General features: G+C 41.0%; 1 protein-coding gene across 2 annotated transcripts in view; it reads right to left on the bottom strand.

The window, feature by feature from the left end:
• Nucleotides 1–24328, bottom strand: part of SATB2 (SATB homeobox 2) — a 131331-nt gene extending 107003 nt beyond the window's left edge. For both annotated transcript variants that reach the window (XM_074828315.1, XM_074828314.1), the window contains exons 1-2: nucleotides 24145–24328; nucleotides 4358–4534 (exon numbers count right to left, since the gene is read on the bottom strand). In XM_074828315.1, coding sequence (XP_074684416.1) covers nucleotides 4358–4534; nucleotides 24145–24313 — 346 coding nt within the window. In that variant the 5' untranslated portion in view covers nucleotides 24314–24328. The remainder of the gene's footprint in view (nucleotides 1–4357; nucleotides 4535–24144) is intronic.
• Between the last annotated feature and the right edge of the window lie 625 nt (nucleotides 24329–24953).

Here is a 24953-nt window from a genome sequence, read left to right as displayed (position 1 = left end):
AGTACACAGCACTAGAAGAAACCAGGCAGCATGAAGAGGGGCCTCCAAGCCATTAACACACAGCACTGTCTCTTGCAGTTGCTCTGCTCATGGCAATACATTGCTTAAGAACCAGGGCTTGGCAATCTCTACAGTGACAGGTATGGGAAAGATTTAATGTTTCTCTTGCCCTCTGTTAACTTCTCTCCATTGTCTTCTCACCCCTCTTTCGGCTCCACTTGGCATCTCAGCAGCATTTCACTCTTCTGTACACCCCTTTCCTTGTGGTGGCCACACACAGCAACTAACCCAAGCAACTACTTTGCCAGTGCCCAGTTAAAGCTGCCTACAGACAGCAGTCAGGGCAGGCACTCCACACTGCCCTGCCAACACACCTAGCAGAAGCACCTGGGAGGGGAAGGCAAACTCCATTTCGATGGCCCATTCAGCTTTGTAAGCTTTTGCAGACAATGTACACCAGTTCTGTGTATACACTCACAACAGCTAACAAGGAACTGATTGAAAGGAAAACCATATATACATATGTCCACAAGAAATCACACTGGTTTATTTTTCATATGGATGCTAAGAAAGTAGAACTCAGTAAAAGCATCAAACTAGCACTGCTCTTCCTCCACCCCACACTGAGGAGGGAATCAGCTTTTACAGCAGGTCCCAAAGCACCCTGCACACAGGGTACTCCAGATTGCAGCTACTTTCATACTACTTCAGTCCCAGCACTCAGCACTTATATATTGTATGTAGTCTCCATCAGTTCCCTTCTCTTGCATAGCCCAGTTAGAGTACCCCACCCACCAAAAAAAAAAAAAACCAAACAAAACCAAAAATTGCATCAGGGCATGTACATTTTATTAAACTACACATAGAACAGGTGCCCGTTTAAAGCATGACTCTTCCTCTCTGGAAGGCACATGTAGCAGGTTCCCTAGTGTCAGGTGTAGACTCAAGTGATGAAAGAAAAATACATAAATGTTTATTAAACCTTTGTTGCCATTCACACCACCAACTTTCACACCCCAGTGCCAAGCTGTTAACGAATTCCCATGCTGTTCCAGAAGACTTTTCACAGCTCCTGTCAGAAAAGGGAAGTTTCACGAGGGCAGCACTCGCTGGAAAAGTCTCTGCTCTCACCATCATCAACAAAAAATGTTCATAACCAGCTGTTTGTGGAATAAATGTGTCCTGCCCAAAACTGTGTGGGAATAAAGAGCTTCTTCCAGCGAGGCTTGGGGCCACCTTCAGGTATACCTCCTGATACATATTTGTCTCCAGATTATTTCTGCTAAGACTTCTCAATCTACCTAACGACCAGAACTGAAAATTAGCCATGATAAGCCAAGTGACCACGAGCTGGTACGTGAGGCTCCGGGCCAGGTGACAGCTGTGTGTGCAGGCTACAACTCATGCTTGGACACAGCATCATGTCCTTGGGGAGCTCTGCAGCTCTAGGCTGCTGCCCAGGCAGGCAACTCCTCAGCAGAGCCACTTTGGGCACACAGATCCCTCGGGGAGGCAACACACCGCCTACCCCTCCGTGCCACGTTTCCTTCCTGGCACCCAGGCTCTGCCGTGCTGCTGTACAGCTGGCAAGTGTGAGGCAGGGCCCTACACGCAAGGCACACACACCGCCTGCTAGAGCCTCAGCAGGTCTGTAGAAGTGCCATGGTGAACCGCAGCGAAGGCGGTGTGAAATTGCACAGCAATTCTCTCTGCTGCCACAACTCCTTTTCCCCCACAACTAGCTCTTTTATCTGCCACTGGAGACACTGTTCTAAAAGGAATAGGCAAAGGCAAGATGTTTCCCAAAAGATGAAGTGAACATTGCTACTCCTCTCAGAGTCATCCAAAACAAGAGGGGGAGAGATGAAACACTTTCCCAACTCAAAAGGTGACAATTATTACATGCTACATTACAACTTAGACAGCCTTCACAATACAAAAGCTTTGACAAGCTCACATTTACTTTGTCCCTGGAGGACATAGGGACACCTACTCATGTCAGTCTTTTGCACAGCATGTTGCTCAGAGCTTTACCATTTTGAAAAATGCACCTGAGGACCTTCAACTTCTCATGCAGATCCTGTAATTCAGCTGATCATAAAGCATAAAGAAGAACTAAGTGACTATTTATCAAGGTATATTGCTAAATGAAATCAATCCCAAGCACTAGAACAGAAGCAGACCTTTCCTACAACTGGAATGAATAAAGCAAATAGCTTTATTTTTTTTCTCTTTTTAATATCAGAAAATTGTGTTCCCAAATAAATCCTTATATCAACAATTAAGCAGCATGCTTCTGTCAACCTTAGTTGACAGATTATAGCCCAATATTCTATAAATTTTCTCATTAAACTAAACAATCTCAGAGATCTATTAGCACTCTGTCTCTGTCTGTACCTCATCTCTCAGCTTGCAGACAGCTAGTACAGAAGCAAGATACTACAGAACACGCTGTATACTTCAGCTTCATATCTTAAAATCAGCATGACCTGTAGTATTTGTCCAGGATGTATAAAAGACTTTGGAGAACTAGTCCTTCAGTGTGAAGGTAAATAAACTGACCAAGTAAGAGATATGTTAGGTGATTGATCTTTAGGGTATTTTCTGTTGTTTCTAAATATTATACAATCTGATGTTTTCTAGTGGAAGGTAATTGTTGCCTTAAAGACAAAAATGCCAAAGTCTTTTCTTTTTAACTAATTACAATAATTAGAGATTCAACTTTTATTTTCTAGAGAGTTATTCGAGCAACACATCAAGCGACAGATTTGTATCTGAACCTGCTCACTGTCAAAGCCTGTAGTTCAAAAACGCAGTGGCCATTTCCTCCCTGCACAGTGACTAATTTCTTCGTGAGCCAATCTGTCTCTCCTCCTTGCTATTCTCACACCAGAGGGATGCTGCAAAAGCAAGGTTCCCCTGAGTGAGATGCTCAGACAGTGTGGATCACTGCACTGAATGGCATGCCTCCTTGGAGCAGGTTTCTTGCAAACCCATTCCCCTTTGTAAGTGCCAAGAATGAAATCTTGGCCACCTAATGCAGCGTGTTCCACATGTTAGCTCGCAACACATTGAGCAACCGTGTTAAATGAGATGGATAGCGCTGTCAAACAGGAAGCTGGCTCACCAGGATGGAAACAGTGGGATACACTGACCTTTTACATTCAGAAAAAAAGTGTCCCTAAAACGACATGAAACGTTTCCTATTAAAAATCAAAACAACTACCTTCTCACAGAGCTTTTATTACTGTATTGTGTAAATAAACACATGTGCATGAGCTCTGCCTGTATAAAGAACCTGAGCCTCTCTCACAGAGCAGAGGCTGACAGAGGAAATGAATCATTATCACCCTGCTTGCAAAGAAGTTTGTACAAGGAGCCTGTGCTATTAACCACTGCCTAGAACTCCTGGATTCAACTCCACCACTGCTCCCTCTATTCGCATGTTCAAATACCTAACTATACAAAATAACTAAAACCAACAAATAAAATCCAAATCCCCAGGCAAAGCTTCTATTAAACTACTCTAAATGTGCACAGGTTTTACTGGTGACATGGAGATGAAACTGAAACTTACAGGCTTCTTACCCAAAAGAATAAGCACTGAAATAACCTTTTTAGTATAAAAAAGCCTCTTGAAATGCGAAGTTCATTCTGGAAAGATTTTTCCCAACCCACCACCTCCTGCCCGTCTCTCTCAAGATTAGGATTTTAGGTTTGTTTTTTTTTCAAGATGGTATTTTGGGTAGAGAGAGGAAAGCTTTGTTTATTTTAAGATTTCACTGCTACTGGAGAATCATCTCTAAGTGGAAGGGACTGTCGAGCTTTAGAAAGGGCCTTGCAGCAATATAGTAGGTAAGTGAAAACAGAGAAGGCAGTCTGAACGTTTAGCACTACAACTACTGGCCATAAAGAGAGCATGAGTATATATAACTGTTATATTCAATCTACAATTTTAAAAACGAAATACTATAATATACTGTTCAAAATGGCCCTGATACAAAGAGGAGTACTAGATACCATCTAGCTGTACACCTAGAGGTTCTATCCAGCTCTTCTGTGCTGACTTCCTCAAAGCAGCAACCTGCCTTGTGGTACAGAACAAATGTGTCATGAATATGCTGACTGATTATTATCACCATATTTCACACTTCAGTAAGATCCAGCTAATGCTTTCTAGGCAGGCTAATAAGGTAGGGCTTGCTGTACACCTAGTTTAAGATTAAGCAATCAACACAACTGACGTAACCACTTCCAAGATTTGCCACCAATTTTCTTGCTTTCTCCTTGCATCAAACAAACTCAGGTGCTGTCTTCTGGCAGTGCAGAGAAGGGGGAAAAGAACTTTATTGAATACCTTGTGCCTGAGCTGCAGAACTGTGGGAATACCCCAGAGCCAGGAGCGCTGTCTCCACCAGCTGGCTAAAGAGCACATCTTTGCGAACCAGAACAAACTCAGCATGCTCTTCTCGATTATCGTATTCAAGAGAGGCATCCGACTGCTCCACCACACAAAAGACTGGAATCATCAAACCTAGATGAAAAAAAAAAAAAACAAAACAACAAAGCATCAATAAGAGAGGAACAAGAAGCGTGTCATACATCTCTGATTAAAGCTGTAAATTAAAACACCTCCTAGAAGACTCATCTTAAGTGGAAATCTGCCTTTCTTCCCTGTGGGATAGCTTTTGTTTTCTTTCCAAGGGAAATACTGAAGTCTCATCACTTGACTCATTTAAAAACCACACTAAAAGCTCCAGAGAATACAATTCAGGAACAGAATCACAGTCAGCATGAGGACGAACAAGATTTCCTAATAAGACCTTTTCAACATCGCAGAAGTTTTCTACAGTTCTCACAAATGTCCCTATTCTTTCAGGTCTGAGCTTCTCCACATTCAGCCATACGAAAACCTGACACACAAATGCCGCTTCTGCTTCTCTCCACACAGTGAACGTATGGAGGAATCAGCAGAGGCTAGTCCCATATGCAGCTCTTGGCTGCAATAGGCTTATTTGCACATTTTCAGACTATGGCCAGTCTTCTCACTGTGCAAGGAAAATACCCTTGCATTGATTTTGCTGAAAATGATAATCTTGTGTTGGCAGCTGATGGTCGCGCAGACCCAGAGAGGCCAGTGGCTGTTCTCCCGCTGCATGTATGAAGAGAGTGAGAACAGCTCTCTTCGAAAGAGGATCAAGGATGAGGAAGAACCACAGAAGTGGAAAACTCAGGGGGTGGTCTGGATTCAATTTTGTTCTGTTTTATTGTAAATTTACTTTTGTGGTTACAGGATCAAGTCATCTATGGCAATAAATTGTGGGGCATGAACTTAAAGGGATTCAATACTACAGACAGTAGAGAAACAATTTGCAGGAGACGGCCCTACAGGACTCAAAATGCGTGCATGGAGGGAAGATGGAACAGACGGAAAAACTACAGAACTGCACAGCCATTTCTATCGCCTGCTACAGGCCAGGCTGTAGTCAGGGAGTGGCAGAGGAAAAACCATTACCTCTAGTCACAGAAATTTATTAATTGGTTATGTACAATTTGTTAGCCCCTAAATAAACTAGGAAATATTGCAGCAGAGACAAATCTCAGCCTAAAGCAGTTCTCCAAATGTGCTATCTAAGGCTCATAATATCAGCAGAAAGTTCACCTCTAACTCCTGTTCTTCAGATTGAAATATAGCCATTTCTAGTAGATAACAACTATTAAAAATAACTGAGTATATTTATGAAAGGCCAGACACAAATCACTGTATTCCTGGACTGAGCACGTCTTTAAGGGAAAAGAGGACAAAGCCACATTTCAGTTCTCCTTCTGTACAAAGTCAGTTAAATATCTCCAAGATGTTCTACTTAGAGTAGCTTTAGTATCTAGAAACCAATAGTTCAGAGGAGTCACCCTGCCCTGAAATAGATACAGTCACACCAATAACAACTGCTAAGGGACTTAAATCCTCCTTGTCTTGAATTTGCAGAGATTAGATTTACTTTAAAATATATTTTAGATACACAATTCTCACTTGGTGACCTATCTAGTATGGAGCAGCTCCCAGTCTGACATTCTAACTGCAGGTCAGCAGCAGCTATGAACCACAATATCCAGTTGATGTGTTTTAGTTCTTTGTTTTAAAACATGTGCTGAAGTAATGCCTAAGTAGGTTACGGCATCACATTGATGCTGCTCCCTCTTCACTGCTTGATTCTGGGCTAAACGGATGCATTTTGCAAGTTCAAGCAGCCAAATTCTAACACAGTGCTGTTAAAAAAAAAAAAAACCAAACCTCAGTGAAAAAAAATATCTCCAGGTGCTTTCCTGAAAACAGTGCAAGGCTGATCCTGTTCCTCTGAAATCAATAACAAAATTTCTATTCCTATCAAAGGTTAAAAATTGAATTCTAGTTGTCCATAAATCATGTAACTAGTTAAAATGAAATTTAACCTCCGTAAATGAAAAACCTCCCCTCCTGTCAAACATACAGTCTGTCATAGCACTTTTGATGGGGCTATTAATGTCGTAACAAAAGATTAAGATACTTGGTCAAATGCTGAGACTGTGATATCAATTATGTAAATTACATTTTGGAAAGACAGAAAAAGTAGGTGAATTCAAACCGATGAGAGGGATGCCACAGTGTCTTTTATCCTCCTGCTGAATGCTTTCCTTGTCACATAACAGTCTTTCCACCTTTTCAGTGCAGAAGTTGCACCTATTCTCCACACTTGTTTTCTGTCTCAATACAAACAGGATCTCAAATGCTAGAACTAATGCCATGCATGACATCACTTTATGGATGGCACGATGGACCCACAGGACTCTTGCTCATGACGACTTTCCTGCCCCTTCCTGCTGCCCATGCTTGCAGGGACCCTGCTATAGAAACAGCTTTTGCAAAAACATCATTGAACTCGGTGACCCAGCGAAACTGATGATCAGCTGCTATTAGTACCTTAAAAACAGAGAGCAAAGGGCAGATTACCACATCTGCCATTGCTAACCCATTCTCATGCCTCTCGCTATAGTGTCTAGAATCCTAATACCAATCCTATTTTACTAAAAAACAACAGTAATCCAATTTATTTCCAAGTAAGTCTCACTCCAAAGAAGTTCCATCTGCTTTGCCCTCTATTTTGCACTGGAGAGTTAAGCTATAATGTCTCAAATAAATTTATTGCCTCAAACTTCCCTGTTTCCTGATGCCATCTGAAAATAAACATACCTTCAGTACATTGGAATCAGAAGCAAAAATATCTGCAAAAGCCAACATGCTCTTTACACACTGATATACATCATGTCTTGCTCCTAGACGCATATATTACTCTTCCAGCTCACTACAGGGCCTTTACAGAAAAGCAATGCAAGTTAGCCACTGCTCATTGTCATGCCAGCTGAAGAACTTACAGCAATACTCAGAGGGCAGGAGACCAAGCATCCATAACAAAGTCTCGAATGCAGTGCTACAGTAATGCAAGCCAGCCTTACTCTAAATCCTGAAAGTCCTCGGCTCTTTCCCTAATGCCCTATCAGCCAGAACTACTGTCATCCTCCCTCTCCCATGCATATGCACAAAAAAGGCTTAAGTCCCTTCTGCACTCAACTTCCATGCATTCGCTCTCCCCGCTTTAGAGAGATGCTGCAGTGAATGATGCTGTACAGCTCATGGTAGATGACATACAGCACTGATTTTCACACACACAGAAAACAAGGGGTAATCTGAGGGCTAAAAAGGAAACAGTTTGTTTCCTTAAAGGATGAACACAATGCTGGAATGCACACCAAACATTAACAGCAATCAGAAATTATACAAAATACTTTTTCTCTTTGATGTTAATTCACTTAACTGACTTATAAGAAGCTCCTTCGTGCTTCTTACAGAGCTTTAACCCCATATAGATATCATCTGCATAAAATGCTAGGGGAGCATAAGATCTACATAAAGGCTTTCATAAGGACATCCATACACAGCAATAATTCCTTCTAATCCATGGAAGAAAACAGGGAAAAACTGTCCCCACTATTACGCAGAAGAACAGAATGGTTAGCAGTGACCAGCACCTTTGTATAACATATTTTTGAAACAAATCAGAGATGGGATTTAAGCTCTGCTGTTGCTTATGCACTGCTGCAATGTACAGAGAAGACTTTGTAAACAGAGTTGCATTTTTTGCTAAGGCTCTTCTAAGGAGCAGAGAAATTAAGAAGAAATTAAATATGTATCAAAGAGACCTGTGTCCAAATGCACATTTTCTCCTCCTTGCCCTTTTCCACCTATAGTTTTATTTCACCAGGGAGCAATCCATTCTTCAAAATGAAGGAAAGAGAAAAAGGTATTTCATTCAATAAGTGAAAACTCTGGACACTCTGCTGCAGAAAACATTCATTTTTACAAAAAACTTGAAGCCAGTTAAAAGTATTATCAAACTACAGTCATGTAGTTCCATGGAAAACATTTTCAGTTGTAAGATTTGCAAGTAAAAGCTGTAAATTTCTAATGACCAACTAGAAGGACAAGACAGAGCAGATATTAAGAAGTCCTGCACTGTTTCTTCTGTTCATTTGTAAATGATACTTTGTCCAGTGCATGCTTTAAAGTAAGTAATAAATGTGATACTATCAGCACCGAACTTCTATGGATTGTCCACTTCCACATAACCATCATAGGCTTGGCACCTAAAGCAAAAAAGAAAAGCACGCAGAAAGCTGAAGAGGAGGTTAAACTATTTCAGCCACCCACCTCTCCAGCCATTAAATAGGGAGCAGCACTTACATGTCCCAATAAATATAATATGAAGATCAACCAATAAGAAGAGGCACCTATAAAATTTGTGCACAAGTTTTGAGCCCCATCTAGGTGTTATTTAATTTAATCTAATTTGAACAATTTCCAAACATCAGCCTGATTAATTTCAACAGCATGGTGTTATGGAAAGATTTACTGTACAGGGGTTGTCTAGCAGGGAATTAATAAAGAAGCCCGTTCTTAGCTCTGAGTAACATGAGGTTTTAAGACTTCCCAGATTTCTAGTGGGAATACTTCACAACACAAGCATGTTTTCTTCTGGGAGTGAAACCCACCAAAATTATTAAAAACTGAGATCAAATGGTGGTGTCAAACCCAAAGGAAATCATTCTACAGTGGAGAGATTTTTATCAAATGAAGAAAATGGAAAATAAAGTTTTTGTTGTTGCTGTTGTGCTTTGGGTTTTTAGGTTTTAGTTGTTTGTTGTTTGGTTTGGTTTTTTTTTTTTTTTTTAAACAGAACACAGACACATACACACCGAGTAATCTCCCTCAAAGACAAAGCAAATTTTGTACAGTTGGGAGTTCAGAAACCAGGACATTTATTTGAAAATTCATAAACTACTGAAAACTCTTCATTACTGTATGCAGAAAACATTTTCCCTAGCAGAGGCTGTATCATGGGTCATTCTCTAATCTAGTCTTTCCAATACAAAGAAAAGAGGGAAAAAAAAATAATCTAGTCAACAGCAAGAGCAGAATCCACAAATGTTTACTCTCACGCACACCTCAAGACACTGAATTATGAGCAACTTCAGCTGGACTTGCAAGATGAGACCCTCACCCTGTGACAGAGACTAGGAAGCTCAATTGGCAAAGCGTGGATCGTCTTGGGGAAATTATCTAGATGAAGATTCCCTATATTTAACAATAAAGCATGCTTCCACAACTGGCAATAACAACAGGAAAGAATCAAACTACAATCATTTCCTAAACCTAATCTGCTTCTGGTTTTGCTTAGGTGAGAGCCCTTTATCCAGCAAAGACAGTGAAGGGAAAGCAGTCCATTTATTGCGCTGCCATAGAGTTGACCTTACGTATACCAATTTGGTATTTAACTCTCTTTCCCTTTCTTTTAAACAAATTTCAAAAATGAACCTAAATTGAGAAAGCTGTTTTTAAAGGCAAGAATCAGCATCCATGCGGCACAGGAGAGGTTTGCCAGTTCTCCTCCTCACATCCTGCAGCTCTAATTGAAAAGGCAGAAACCAGTTAAGTCTGACAGCTTTCAGTTATTCAGAAATACCTGAATTTCTGCACCAAAGATGGCCATCCTACATCCTAGTGCAACATAAACCTGTAATTTTTATTCTAAAAAAACTTAACACCACCACCAAGAAAAAATAAAAAAAGAAAAAGACTGTGATGCTTCAAAGCTTCAGCATACCACCTCTTCAAAACGGTGTAAACTGCAAATCCTGAAGTGATCAGAAATGAAAACCTAGTGTGTATGCTAATAATCAGGTTTCTATTCAAAGATCACAAATAATGAGAGAAGATAAATTCATAATGAGAAAAGATCAACTGCTTCCCAAAACGTTTTTTTCTAAGAGGGAGGGTACCAAATAGTATTTGGAAAAACAGGGTTTCGTTCTGATCTCAACACCACTTTCATTTAAATCACAGTGTAGCTATAGCTGGTGGTGATGTGAGATCTTCCCCAGAAAAACCTGCAGAGTCCACTTGAGGGCTGCAGATACAGGATGCGCAATGTCAGGCTGAACAGGCACAACCCTACCATTTCCACAGTGCCACACATACATTACTATTCACACTCAAGAAGGATCAGGCCTGAAGCAGATCCCAGGTTCAGCCCATGCCTGTGCGATTCAGTGATGAGGTGGAAGAGACAGAGCTCACACATTTCAGCAAGGGTTAGTCATGTCCATTAAGGCTCACTTTTAAGCTACCCTATAAATTATAAATATAATTAAATCGGACAGAATATAAGCTGTTGGCACTTATTTACAATAAATGTTTGGTTTGGGTAAATGGACTGTGTTTCAGCCTTTTATGTATCAAGCACCAGCTTACAAGAGTCTCATTATGAGGCTGAGAATTCTTCCACTGTAAATCTTTTTTAATGGGGACTGGAGGAATGACTTTGCAGTTGTTTGTCACTAACCACTTGGAACCACGTGAAGAAAGCTGTGTGTGCACACTGACAGGCGGCCAGCGGAAAATCTCTATGTCAAATACAGGAGACCGTATCAGGATCTTTGCAACTGTACAATCCTATGCAAAACAAAAGCGTCAAGCACCTCATTACAGCAAAAGGTTTTGTTTAAAAACAAGGATCTTACTTTCTACTAATCCTCTGCTCTCCAATGTGTTCTAGACAAAATGTGAGATATCTGATTTTGCATATAACCAGTAATACGATGCTGTTAAACTCCTACTCTTCATGGGTTTATAAGCCCATTGCAAATAATTTGTTCCAGGATGCAATTTGGTAAAGAAGAGCTCAGTCCACAGATGATTTTAATACATTTGCCAAAGAAACAAAATCATGTTAAATAACATTACATTGTAGAATTTTTCTTCTTAGGAGGGCCAGAGGAAGTAAAACTAAGGACAATATCTTTCTCCTCCTCCTCAGTTATTTTTTCTGGCTTTACATATTCAATAAATCTCTAGGCAGGAAATGCATTTCTACATATTATATTTTAGCCAATGGTGAATGCAAACCACAAGATATTATTTACATCCTTCTTCAGCTTCCAGTCCTTTCTGTGGCTTCAGTCTCCCAACCACCACAACTATCCCAGATCTCAGGAAATCTTATAAAGAAGTCACAAACGTCTCTGCAGATGTCCCCTGCTTCTGACAGCTTAACTAGCCAAAGAATCCTTCTCCTAGCTGAAATAACAGCTTTACTGTTTAACACGAAATATTCCAGGCCACTATCCCACCACAGAAACATATTATGAAACTCATAACTTGATTTGATAATACTTGAGTTTCTCAAAAACTGGTATAAAAGAAAAGCCGTATTCAGAGCATGTGCTGAGACGAACGAGAAATGAAAAATAGAGAGGGATACGAAATATTTACCTCTAGCACAGTCTCTCCTGCAGTGTGTCTGGGACAGAAGTGTTACTCACAGGAGATGAGGCCTTTTCTTAGTCAAAGTGGATCAGCTGCTTCTGGTAACTAACCCCCTTTGCTAAACTAGTTGCACTAACTCAACCCAAACTTTGATCTGTCACACTGGGTGGGTTCAAAGGGTAAGAAAGAGAGCAGCCACCGGGGCTTTGTGCCACCCAGTTAGCCCAGGGGCAGCCATGCACAGGGCAGCCGGGAGGCAGAAGCAATTAAACAGGAGAATAAAGCACTTCCGGCTCTCCACCTAAATAAGTGAAAAGCGAGAGTGATGGTAACCCAGACCTCAAAATACGGTTTTAAGGGAGCCTGAGTCAGAAGGCGGCACAAACAGCTGTCCCTGTTGTTCTAGCAGAAAGCTCAGCTTCCCCTGCCAGCCAGCCCCCCCCCGCCTCCCGCCACCGATGTGCAGGAACCAGCGCCATGCATTCAGCCAGAACCACAGGCAGGCTTTCCAATTCATAGAACAGAATCATAGAATCATTTAGGTTAGAAAAGACCCTTAAGATCATCAAGTCCAACCATTCACATCAAAAGGCAAAGGTGAAGATGCTATAGCTACATTTTTCCTAAATAAAACAGCTCAGTTGTTTCAACTTGTTTCCCAGTTAAAAAAGAAGAAAAAATACCCCACAGCAGTACTTTATAATATGAACTAATGGAAAATATACTTATTTCACTCAAAACCAGTGAAGGAAACACTTTCAAATTAAACTGGCATTTTTAAAAAAAATCATCTTAAGCCATTAATTTCCTATAAGTTTTAGGTTTTGGTTTCTGTAACTTAAAAACAAGTTTAGGGTTCAGGACGGGTTTTTGGTTTGGGGGACTGCTTTCTGTTGTTTTTCTCTCAACTACGTAACAAAACTTGCCTAAGGGGCTAAGATTCTCTACGCCAAGTTCCACCCAGAATTAATTTTAATGACCAACATTTTTAAACCCTGAAAACTGGAACCACTAATAAGCCCTTAACTTCAGTGGTGCTAGCAGATGCCACCATATTATGTAATTTTTAAAGCAAAAAAACATCTTCCAGCAAAAGCATTTTAATGAAGGTTCTATTAACTAGTCTCCTGGTACTGGGATAAGTCCCCTGGAATGTAACAGAAAAGCTTTCCTAGCTGGTTTGAGGTTTTATTTCTGGAGAAGAGCTGCGTACCACACTCAGGCCTGTTTTGGGATCTCCACTGAGACCCACCAGCAAGCTCTTTTCTCCTTCGTGTCCATTCCTCTGTGAACCACCTCCTGGCAAGAAAAAGAAGAAATCGTAACACCCCTCCTTCATGTTACCAGATAAATAGCTAACGGAGAGTCTAATGTAACTACTGCACCTACATCTCTGTCGTCAAGCCCAATTGCAGGCTCCAGCTGTAAGACAAGCTGAATGGATCTGCAATCATTGCCTCCCTCCCTCATCTCTTTTAGATACCGGCAGCATTAGAAAGCCTCACCTCTAAGTGACAACGTCAACAGATATGGCAGAACTGGTTATGGGCAAGAGTTACAAGTACACACACAATAGGACAAGCCACATTAAACACTGTCTCAGAATAAATGTCATCAAACTCATGGTTACTGATGGAGCCCTTCATCCTGCTATGCTTTCAGCAAGGGTTCAGCTACTGCTATGGCAACACCATTACTAGATGGTATTTTTCTAGTATAAGGAGACCGCAGAAATCTTCATCAGATCTTCAGTGGGGAAATGAATGGAGGAGAGAACCACAACCAAGAAAAAGGAGGAGCTGCTCTGTCATTCCGTCCTCTAGAAAGCAGCTAACTTCTCCCTCTGTTTCCCTTTTCACCAGTCAATATGCAGAGTCTTCAGACAGCCTGCACCCACGGCCCAGTATGGGTCAGGAACTGGCATCTGGGGCTTGGCCTTTACTTACAACTCCAATCTCCCACACCTCACGCCCCTGCAGAGAGAGAACAACTTCTGAGTGGCATTCTCTCATATTCCTTCTTTTTCAAGGACAGAAGATCAAGAGCTGGGAGGGAAGCACTCCACATTTTCAAAGAGAAGGTCACACATTTGACAACTATCCGTTTGAACATTATTCTTTTAAGGAACATTTACTTTTAGCAGTCAGCAGATCACATTAATCTAACAGTTTTTAATAACTACTACATCTTTATCAAACAAGTCATGAGGTCAAGGAACAGGAGTTAACAGGTACATCCTCTTTCTCAGGTATGCACTTACTTTGTTCAGCCAGTTAGCGATATTTTGGGGAGAGAGTGGAAAGGACCTGACCTACAGGCTGACCTACTGTGTGTGGCTTCATTTGTTAAAGGTCAGAAATCCATGCTTTTGGGGTTCAACAGGCTGAATTGCTACAACATTACGTACACAGAGCTACACTGGAGAATCAGATACTTCTGCTAGTGCAAATGCATGTGCTCACTGAGAGGTGTTAGCCAAAGAAAGCAGATTACATCTGCTCTCCAAAGGCTGAACTGGCTCCCGGTTCACTTTCGGATGCCATTCCAAATGTTGATTTACAAAGCTGTATGGTACACGACTAGAGCCAAGGCTACTGTAGAGAGGATCTCTCTTTCCACGTATGGTACAGCAGAAAGGACACTTCTGCTTACAGCTCTAGGACTCAGCTTCAGAGAAAATGGAGAGCCAGGTTCCCTCAGCCTCCGGCTTTCAACTACAGTTAGGTGCCTTCTCAAGAGGAACACAGCTGCAGTGCTGCCCAGCATGGGACCTTTCTGTCTACAGGGTTTTAATCAGAAGACTGACATAGTGAGGTAGCTCAAGGGTCACAGAAGAGTCAGTCCCAGGTAGCAATGGCTTAAGAGACCAAGTACCCTTATTTGCATACCTGCCCACAGATTTGGAAAGCAAAAAAAAATGGGAAAAAGAAAAAAACATAAAGTAGCACAGCTTTTTATTTTGAAGGAGAAAAAAGTATTTTTAAATGCTTTCTACCTGACCATGGCATTCTCTGAGCTCATCTATTTGGCAGTATGACACCGTGATCATACTAATATAATCAGGAGAGCTCAAACCAATGACAGAAACATTACATTCATTATTATGCCAAACCCAGACACTCAGATAATGCCTAACTTGAGCTTTACTGTCAAGCAGTACGCCTACTTGCTGCATACTTGCTCATAGGAGCCCATATGAAGTCTACCATCCAGACTTCTAGCTTGAGCGACAAACTCTACTTTAAAAAAAAGGAAAAATAAAAAAAAAAAAAAAAAAAAAAAGCCCACACTTCTGTTACTCTGCATTTTCTCTAAGTCTAAAAATTGGTAGAGTGTATGACAGGTCCACCTCATTTTTCTTAATGATGTTTTTATTATTCTTTCACTCAATTAAAACAGAAATGGATATTGCATCTTCTGACTGTATAATTGTTATTGTAATCTGTTTTCGATCACTGCTTGGGAAATGGGTCCAAAACAACATAAACTATCCACAGCCTCAGAATACAAGTCATTTTCTTTTACTACGATACTTAAAGAGACATCTATCATGTTGCTCTGCTAGCATGTTTGTATTATGGCAAAAAAGTTATTTGTAAGTTGGGAAAAGACATTATGAAAATCACCTTTTACTCCAAAGTATTGTATAACTCATAATTTATAACTACATTTCTTAATAACCATTCAAAATAATAAGGCTGGAAATTGTGCACATCTAATTTTAATATATAAATAATGGAAATGCATATAAACCAAAATATGCTCAAAATATGAATTTATATTACTCTCGAAAAATAGTCTGGTTATAGTTTTGAAAATGACATGCTTCATTTCCAATATATGCCTGTCAGCTAAATTTATGACAAAACACTCTGAGTTTAGATTACCAGGATGGTAAATACTTCTATGTGAGTTTCCTCGCTTATCTGAAGTTTCCGTCCAAACGCAGACAGAGTCAGCAACTTCTAGAGAGCGAAGCATCGGCGATACACAAGACAAGACAGACTAATCCAGCTGCTTCTCAACATTGTACAAATAGAATAGAACATCTGAGAGAAAGAGAGAGAAAGCAACCTTGTGGCTGCATGCAGCGATACAAATCATGGGTTTTGATACAAGAAACTCCTCTCGCAACATTTCTTGCCAGATTTAGTACTTTTGAAAAGATTTGCTGTCAATAGAGTGTCTTTTCATCTCTGTGTGTGTCTTTGGGGAACAAATAAGGAGGGAGCATATTTAAGTGGGAGACATTTCTACTGCACTCCGAAAATGCAGTGGGCGTATGGTTATCTCAAGAGATGCCGCAGCTTCATATAAAATATAGTCTGACAGGTTATTTTTATTAATCTCTTTCTGAGCTTTTTTACCTTGCTGACATTGCTACTAACAGGGTACGATTGTGCTCAGACTGTTTAATATTGCAGGTCTGTCTGATACAAGGACATTAGTTAGAGAAAAATGACACAATTTTTACTATTAGCCAGGTAATTTTCTATTTAGAAAACAAGTCACATGCTTAAACTCTTATCTAGAGCTACCTGTCTCTTTTCTTCAAGTTCTTTCTGTTCCCTTCATGCAGCTTCTACAAATAATGTGTCTTCTCTTCTTCCTAACATTGCTGCATGTAACGTCAATAATCATTCAGCGTTTGCCAGGAAATTTAAAATATATCTTGAGTTCAGACATGAGCTCTCTGCCCTAGCATCCAGCTTATGATACTAGCAATGCAGGGCTCACGCTTCATCTTTTAAGCAGTGCTGTAAATTATTTGTGTAGCCTTAGTCCAAGTAGAAATGCATCCTGGAAGGATGTTTTACTTAAGTCCTCAGATATTAGCAACATCGATGTTTGCATCTTTAAAAATCAGAGTAAGAATTACACTTTAAAAAAAAAAAAACCAAACAAACAAAAACAAACAAACAAAAAAAAAACAAAACCAAAAACAAACAACCACCTTTCAAACACTGTTTATAAGGGTTTCACAATGTCAGCAGCCTTAAATTGCTAATAGACAAATGCTGACATCTTGGCATATTTGTAAATCTCCAGAGGATACCAGCAGAGCCAGTACAGGTATTTAAAAAGAAAAAACAACTTTAAAATACTAGTTCATGGTTTTTTTAAACTTCTCCAAAATAAAGGAAATGAAATTGGAAATACGACATATTTTTCCCTTACTAATATTTGGATCAATGTAAATGAAGACGGGGACAAAGCACACGCAACAGCTGCAGTATGTGCTTTTGTACAATACGCAGGAACTCTGGAAAAAAAAAATAATTCCTAACTATAGAACTGCAACAATATGGACAACATGACTTGCTGGCTAAGAACATATCACACATTAAAGTAGTCAACACTTGTGAATGGCCACAAGAACCTCATCTAGATGGGCTAACAATTCCCCCCGAATTAAACGGCAAAGCCGTCTTTCATACCACTAATCAATGTAAACTCATTTGTATGTAACCCCACAGCAGAAATGTCGCTGATGAGCATTCTGCAACAAGTACAAAGCTTGTTGGAGGGCAATTTTTTTTTAGTATGGCTAGAGGCTAGAAAACATTTCTCAAAAGCCATCAAATACTCAGCTGCCTTTTGTCTGCTGTGACTATTTCTTACATCTGCATTAGTGACACATGTCATCATGGGGACCAATGCATGTGACCCAGGACATTTCATACAGTAGGAACCAATTACCACAAGATAATTTTTTCAATGCCAGAAAGGGCATCAGTTCCTCATTCAACACAGCGGGCTGGTTTCAAAACCACTTTGAGCTTCAAAAGGAGAGCACACTTGTTCGGTAGTTACAGAGTCCGAAACAGGCACACGTTATCTTGAACAAAGCCCCATCCTATCAATTCAAAGGGACTTGGAATACTTTATACCTTGAAAAACTGGGCCTTTAATCCTAAAACACAGCAGTAGTTACTAATTTAACTAAATTATGAGGGATGGTAATTAAAGGCCTAACTTATCTATGCCTTGCAATTTGGGATTCAAAATAAAATCTTCCTGAGTTTTACAGATTTTCAGTTATTTTGAAAAGTTTAAAAATAAGATTTAAAAGCAGGTTGGGGACTGCTCAATCACAAAAATAAGAATTTTCCTAAACAGGTCACACAGCTGTTTGGCGAATATAAATACATGACTGCAGTAAAACTGTCTTCATTTTACAACATCATAGATGCCATATTGTATTACCATCTTCTGTGTCAATGGGAGTGACAAAAATCTTACTGGTCCAAGTATTTTACTTAAGCTCCAAATCACTGTTGTGGCCCTTTTCTCCCATTCCACACAGACAGCTTTAAGGAAAACAGCAATAACAGAAAGTAACTGCAAAAATAAATATTCAGACTAGCATCTCCATGAAAAGTATTAAACTCAAATACTTTTAAAGGTATTTTAAAGTAACTGATACCATCCGAAAGTCTGTGCCCTAAACTAGAAATTTTAAATATGACATAACTGTCTGTTGAAATGACGACTTGATTACAGTTACATTATGACAGGTTTTTTTCTATTTTTAAATCTAGATAAAATATTCAGTGCAGTAAAATAATTTAAATAGAATACCAAGACTCCCAAAAATTAAGTATTTAGGAAAGAAATCTTTAAACCTCACCTTTAAGTTTATTCATAACAATAAAGTTTAATACTATTTTTCTTCCTTTGATGTCCGAATCCTTCATCTAAATTCTGAGTGAGAAATATGTCGCTATTTAATTTCTTGAAAATACATTTCCTCACTGGCATCTTTATAGTTTTTAATATGATTTTGCTACCTTCTTCAGGCATAAAACCAATTCTGAGGACTCACTGAGAGACTCACCTTAACAGGAGCTTTCAAACAGTCGCCCTATAAATGATTGACAGTAAATATACTCTGTTCTATCCCAGTGAAACTAAGGAAAGGCAGGACACAATTTCTAAAGGGGGGGAGGAATTAACATTGACTTTTTCAAAGATGTTAGTTTCTTTTTCTTTCCTTTGGTTCACGACGAGAATAACAGCATCCAGTTAACTAACGTGGCCATGGGTATGGGGTGGGGAGGAAGCGGGGAGATGACTCGAAACACTTAGGAACTGTTGTGGGAAAAAATAAAATCTTACTACATTTAATATTAAATCTTGAATTCAAAATTGTCAGTGGCTTTCTGCAGATGCAACTTAGAGTTCCAAAATTACTCTAAACATCAAATTATGCCTAGGTCACCGAATGGGTGGATACCCTATATTCTGCTTAATGCGTATGTTCAATTGCATGTATATTTTAACCAACTGTGTCTTTATTTTAATAACAGACTAAGTACTGAAAACACATAAAGAAAGACTATTTTTCTACCTCAGCAAAAATACAGCTGATACACTGCATGACCCTTCAGGAGTGACTGCTCTGTTTATTCTATTTACATGACATAATCTGATTGGAAAAGGGGGGTGGCGGGTGGAAATCGGCAAAAAGACCAGTAACTCATTTTTAACCATCGGTCATGAAAAAGAAATCACTGTCTTGCTTTTCTTACTGTTCCTGTTAAATTAGAGGTCTCTTCCTCTTTATGTATCAGAAACGCATAAAATCCAAGAATTTACATTTCCTCATAATCCCTACTGAATTATATCAAAGTACAAGGCAACATTTTCCAACTATTCTGCAAGAGATAAAACATAAAATATATTCACATAAAGCTGGTTCCTGAACTAATAAAGATTTGCGGCTTTCAAGCTTCTGTATCTCGATGTGTTTAATTCTTTCGAAGAGCTACATACTTCTTTCAGACAGCAGGAAGATATTCTTCATCTAGGATCTAGGCAGGAAGACTATCTAAAACTTAACCTTTCACTTTATTCAATTCATAAGGACAAGTGAAACATGCTTCCATAGTCCGTTCAGGATGCCATTTAGAGCTTAATGTTAACTAACCGTTTAAAACAGGGGAGCAAATTTGATCAAGCCGTACTCTTCTGTCTGCACAGAAGAGGATTTTCTCTACAGTAAAGTACTTTAAATCCTTGTAAAAGATATGAAAGGTAGCACAAATCCTATGACATTTTTACAGAAATATTTAGAATGAGTTTTGACAAACAGCTTTTTAACCATCCTCAGTCGGCATTTCTCTTGCCCCAGAGATATATTAAAAGAGATTTCTAACTACACCTAAGCAGACAAGACCACGATACATCAGAACTTCACAGGGCTTACAGCAATTAGCAGCCGTGCTCCAAAGAGTCACTGCATCCGCATTTCTGGTACATCTGACTTTGTACAAGCATGATAACCACAGCTGCTGATTAACATCCCAATCATACAATTTAGTTTGAGTCTGAAAGTTTTCTCCTCCATTAATATTCTGTAAATTAAATCACACATTTTAACAGTTAAATGAATAAGAATGTATTACTATCAGACTGCATCAAACCAATTTAACCAGCAATTTTTTGCAATCATTTCCTGCTCCAAATTTGAATGTGTTCCCTTGGCTATATCGTGGTTCTACATTTCTATTTCAGCAAAACCAAACTTCAAAACAGCTCATTCTGCATACTGGCATTTTAAGTTGCATTCAGAGGCTTTTGATGCTTATTTTCTACACTCTTCAAAATCAACACATACATATATATACACATATCCACTCATACACAAACAGGTTCATGAATTGCAATCAACAATTTTGTAAATATAAGTTTCCTAGCCATTAATCATCCCTTTTTTTTTTAATCCTTATGGAGTGAATTACTAACTGAGAGGAGACGCCAATTCTAGTAAGTGAATGTTACCCAACAGGGATATAAAGCTGTCAACACCATAGTGCTCTTGCTTGCTCTAAACTCTCTCCCAGGCTTCATATGTTTTTTAAAGTGATATTAGCCTTTTTTTTCCCAGGGACCTTTATAAAACCTGCCTCTCCTGAACATCAGAGCACTTGTGCCTTATTACATAGAGGTTTTAAAACAGACTGGTTAGATAACTGCTGAAGCATTTTAGAAAGCACTGAGTTAGTCAGGCAAACCAAAACTGGACTCTAACACATTGGACTGACGCTAACAACATCGTAAACAGTACCAAAACTTTTAAATCCCCTATTAAACACAACCTTTAAGACCCCGTTTATCTTTTCAGTGACCTTCACTAGTTTATTATAGCTGCTGTAATGGCCCTTTGAATTAAGTACATTCATGTTAGGAATGAAAAAATAGGAGAGTCATAAGGCAAAATTTCTCATGAGAACATTTGAATTTTTGTCTGCACTACAAAAGCTTATTTTAAAACAGTTTTTCACTCATAAATCTAGAGAGAAAGCTAAAAACACCGACAGTAGTGTAATGTTCTCTATTTCTCAGGGAAGTCACTGGAAAAATAATTGTAGCAAACACTACGATTATAAAACTTGTTACCAAAGGTCATCAGTCTCATCATAGCTCCAGTTAGTTAAGAGCTTATTGCTCTGTTCTCAGGGATTAAGTTCAGAAACAGATATTATTACACCAAAAAGCCACTTGACAAGTAGGAAGGAATTTCAGTATTTACATATCTAAGGCCCAAGATGAGATGAAAAAAAGAACTGCTAGCACCTGTATTTGCTTTCAACTCCTTTAGATACACTTTATAGAACAAAAATAAAATGAAAACTAAAATGGACTCCAGTTTCCAATAAAGTACTTTTTTCCCAAATTAAGTTCACATGCAATAAGTATTACCACTTTTTAAAGTTTGAAAAGTAAGAATACACTGAAAGACTGACAACTGAAGCCTTAGATATCATTTCACTAAAACTTTCAATATCAAACACTAGGAACTATACTAAAAGAGCCTTTAGTAATATTTATGTGAAGAGAAGTTTTATATTAATTTGCCAGTATATTAAAAGTAAGCCTTTCCACAAACACCGACAGCTGCATTTCACAACTCAAGTGAAAAAATTACTAACACCACAGCGATCGCTGCAAAGATACAGACTTCCAGAAATACCCAAAACAGTGTGATCTGCATTCAGAAAAAGATCGCTTGGTCACACAGGTTCTTAAAGTTCCAACTTGAAAAAGAGCAGAGGAAAAAATATCTGGAAATTAGCTATGTTGATTTATCTTGAGAGCATTTCCAGGAGGAAAAAAAAAAAAATTAAATCAATTTTAAACAGCACCATTATCTTATTAAAAAAATCTGCCTTAACTAATTTAGTATTGAGTATTATAGAACCTAGGTAAGTATTCAGACAAGAATAATTTTCTTCTTGCTTTCAGTATCAATAAGGAGTAATGAATAAACTTTATTATGACTAGCCTAAAACCAAAGAGATTGAGTCTGTTTAAAGAACACCAGCTAAGAAAAAAAAAAAAAAAGACTCCTGCATTTCCTATTTCCCCACATTTTACACTCAAGTCTACACCAACTTTATAAATGAGCTGAAGAGTAATGAATGAAAATGTAAGCTCTTAAAAGTTTGCTTTCAGAAATTAGAGCCTTTGTCTTAAGTGGAAGAAATCTTCCATAACTTAACAGGCCAGATTCAAGCTGAACTACCGAGATAACTATAAAAGCTGGTGAATTTCTCTTGGGTAACACAGCTGCAATTAGAAAGCAACATATATATTCCAAAACATTTAAAAACATTCCTTTAAAGTATATTCTATAAATGCCCCAAGGAAAAAGATTTTAGCTCCAGTTCTAACATTCTCTTTAAAATCAAGCACCTATAATGCCTCAGTCTCGAGAAAGGCATGCAAAACTACATATATTACTTTTTATCTGGTTAATTAGTTCATTTTTACAATTATCCAACAAATTATTTCTCCACCAATTTGTAAGTGGAATACTACTGCAAGTCTTTCGCTGCAAAGCTGTTTCTTCTTTTTCCGTACATTAGAAGAATGCAGAGGAGAGGTTTAAAAAACAGACATCTAGTCATCCAAGAAACAAAAAACTGACGAGATCTCTTACCCTTCATTAGGTATATAAATGAATCCTACGTTTTCAAAATAAAATAAAATCTGCAGCCCCTTAGCAAACTTCAGCAATTAGGAAGTCTATTGAGCCAAAGAGGTCTAAAACAAGCATCTAATGGTAAAATCGCTAAATAAACCTCACGTAATAGAGAGTCATGTGACGACCGTATCAAAGTATCTCTTGAAATGTCATTTACACAAACTCTTTGTGTATAAACAACTACATTTGTGTGTTACCACCCTGCACATTTTAAAACACAAATACAGAGATAGGGGGTTTTTTAAAAGGTAAAGTTATTTGTGGCCTGTCCTGCATTATTTTGCTTGCAACGTCTGGGTAATTTGAAGATTTTAAAAAATATTTTTCCTAACACGAGGCTGCACTGTGTTAAACGCAACAGCATCAGCGTTAAGATGAAAAAAAAAGGGCATTTAGGAGAAATGACTGGAAAGTTTAGCTGCTTGGAACAAAAGGGGGAAAAAAGCAACCACGCGTGTCACTTAAACATGCTCTTAACACAAAACTGGCCAGCAACTAGGTAGCAAAGTATGAAAGTTTTCTAGAGAATTGCAGGAATGCTGCAAAACTAACGCTCAATAATTTCGCTGGAAGAGCTGAACCTTGCATGTGTTCTGCCCTCTCCTCTTTTACAACTGCTAAAAAATGCTACTTACAGAAAGGAAAAAAAGAAAATAAAAAAAGATCTAAACGCGAAGATGAACGCTGCCATTTTTTCCACCCTAGAGACCCCACTCCCGGAGCTGTAACACCCTCCGTCATGTCACCGCACCCGCGAAGGCGGCCGGGCCGCCTGCACCTCACCTGGCAAAGGCGGCGGCGGCGATGCCCGCTCTGCCGGCGCGGCCCGGGCCCGCCGGGAGCCGCCGGCCACGCAGGGGCTTCTGCCCGCGAGCTGCCCGCCCGCCGGCCCTCCGCCGGGAAGCGCCGAGGGCAGGGCCCAGCTCTCCCCCAGTCACCCTCCAGCAGGATTAGGCCTGGCCTTTTGTGAGCCGCCTAGCTAGAGCCCGGGCCTGGGGGCGAGGGGGGTCCTCTCTAGGAAGGCGGCCTGCCACCGAGCGGGCTCCCCACGCCGCAGACCCCGGCCGGAGCCCTTCCGCGGCCCTCCCAGCACCGCCGCCGCGCCGGGCAGCTGAACGCTTTCCAGGGAAGCGGGCAGCAGCCCGCCAGCCGCCGCGCGAACCTGCCCGCACCTCCGCGCCTGGGGCCGGCCCGCCCGCACGGTGCCACCCCGGGCGCGCCGCTCTGCGCCCCCCAGCCAGCGGGGTCGAGCCGGGCCGGGCCGGCGGTGCCGCCGTGAGCGCGGCCGCACGGTTACCTCCCACGGGCTTGGTGACGGCGCCGTTGGGCCTCCCGCGGGTGCCCATGGGGCTGCCGTTCTGCTCCAGCCTGGCCACCTTCCCGGGGGGGGGCCCTTTGACATCGGGGCTGCCGCTGCCTCTGTCGGGGCTGTCCCGCAGGCAGGGGCTCTCGCTCCTCCGCTCCATGCTCGGAGACGCGGCTCCCGCTGGCAGGTCGCAGTAGAAGGAGCACGGACCTAGGGCGAGAGAAACAAGGGGCGCTCAGCTGCCGCCGGCCCGCCCCGCTGCCCGGCACCGGGCCCCGCTCGCCCGCCCGCGCGCCCGCCGGGGCCCCCGCAGCGCGTCCCCCGGGCGCGATGCCGCGCCGCTCCCGCCGCCGGAGCCGGCCCCGCTCAAAGCGACCGGTTCGGCCCCGACGGCCCCGGCCCCCTCACCCGCCCGGCCCCGACCTGCCGCGGGCGGGGGCAAGCAGCGCTGCGCCCCGGTCCCCATGTCGCCGGGCAGGCCGACCGACGGGCAGCCCACCCGCCCGCCGCAGCCACAGCCAGGTGCTGCGCCCCGGGTCCGGGCTCAGCCCCGGCCCGCCCCCGGGGGCCGCGGGGAAGAGGCTGCCAGTCCGGGCGGCCCCGCTGGCACGGCCCCCCCGCGCCGGCCAGCTGTGCAGCCACGGAGCAGCCGGCTGCCGGCGAGGAAGCCCCTGGCGAGCGGCTCCCAGGAGCTGCCGCTGTACTTACTGCTTATAGCCTGTCTGTAAGTTGGCTGAGTTGGGCTCTGTCCATGGATCAGAAGTAGAGAATCCAGGGTGGAAAGTTTTCTTGTTTCCTCC

Source organism: Strix aluco, chromosome 6, assembly GCF_031877795.1.
Source record: "Strix aluco isolate bStrAlu1 chromosome 6, bStrAlu1.hap1, whole genome shotgun sequence".
NCBI classification, from domain to species: Eukaryota; Metazoa; Chordata; class Aves; order Strigiformes; family Strigidae; genus Strix; species Strix aluco.
This window is presented reverse-complemented; position numbering and strand designations above follow the sequence as displayed.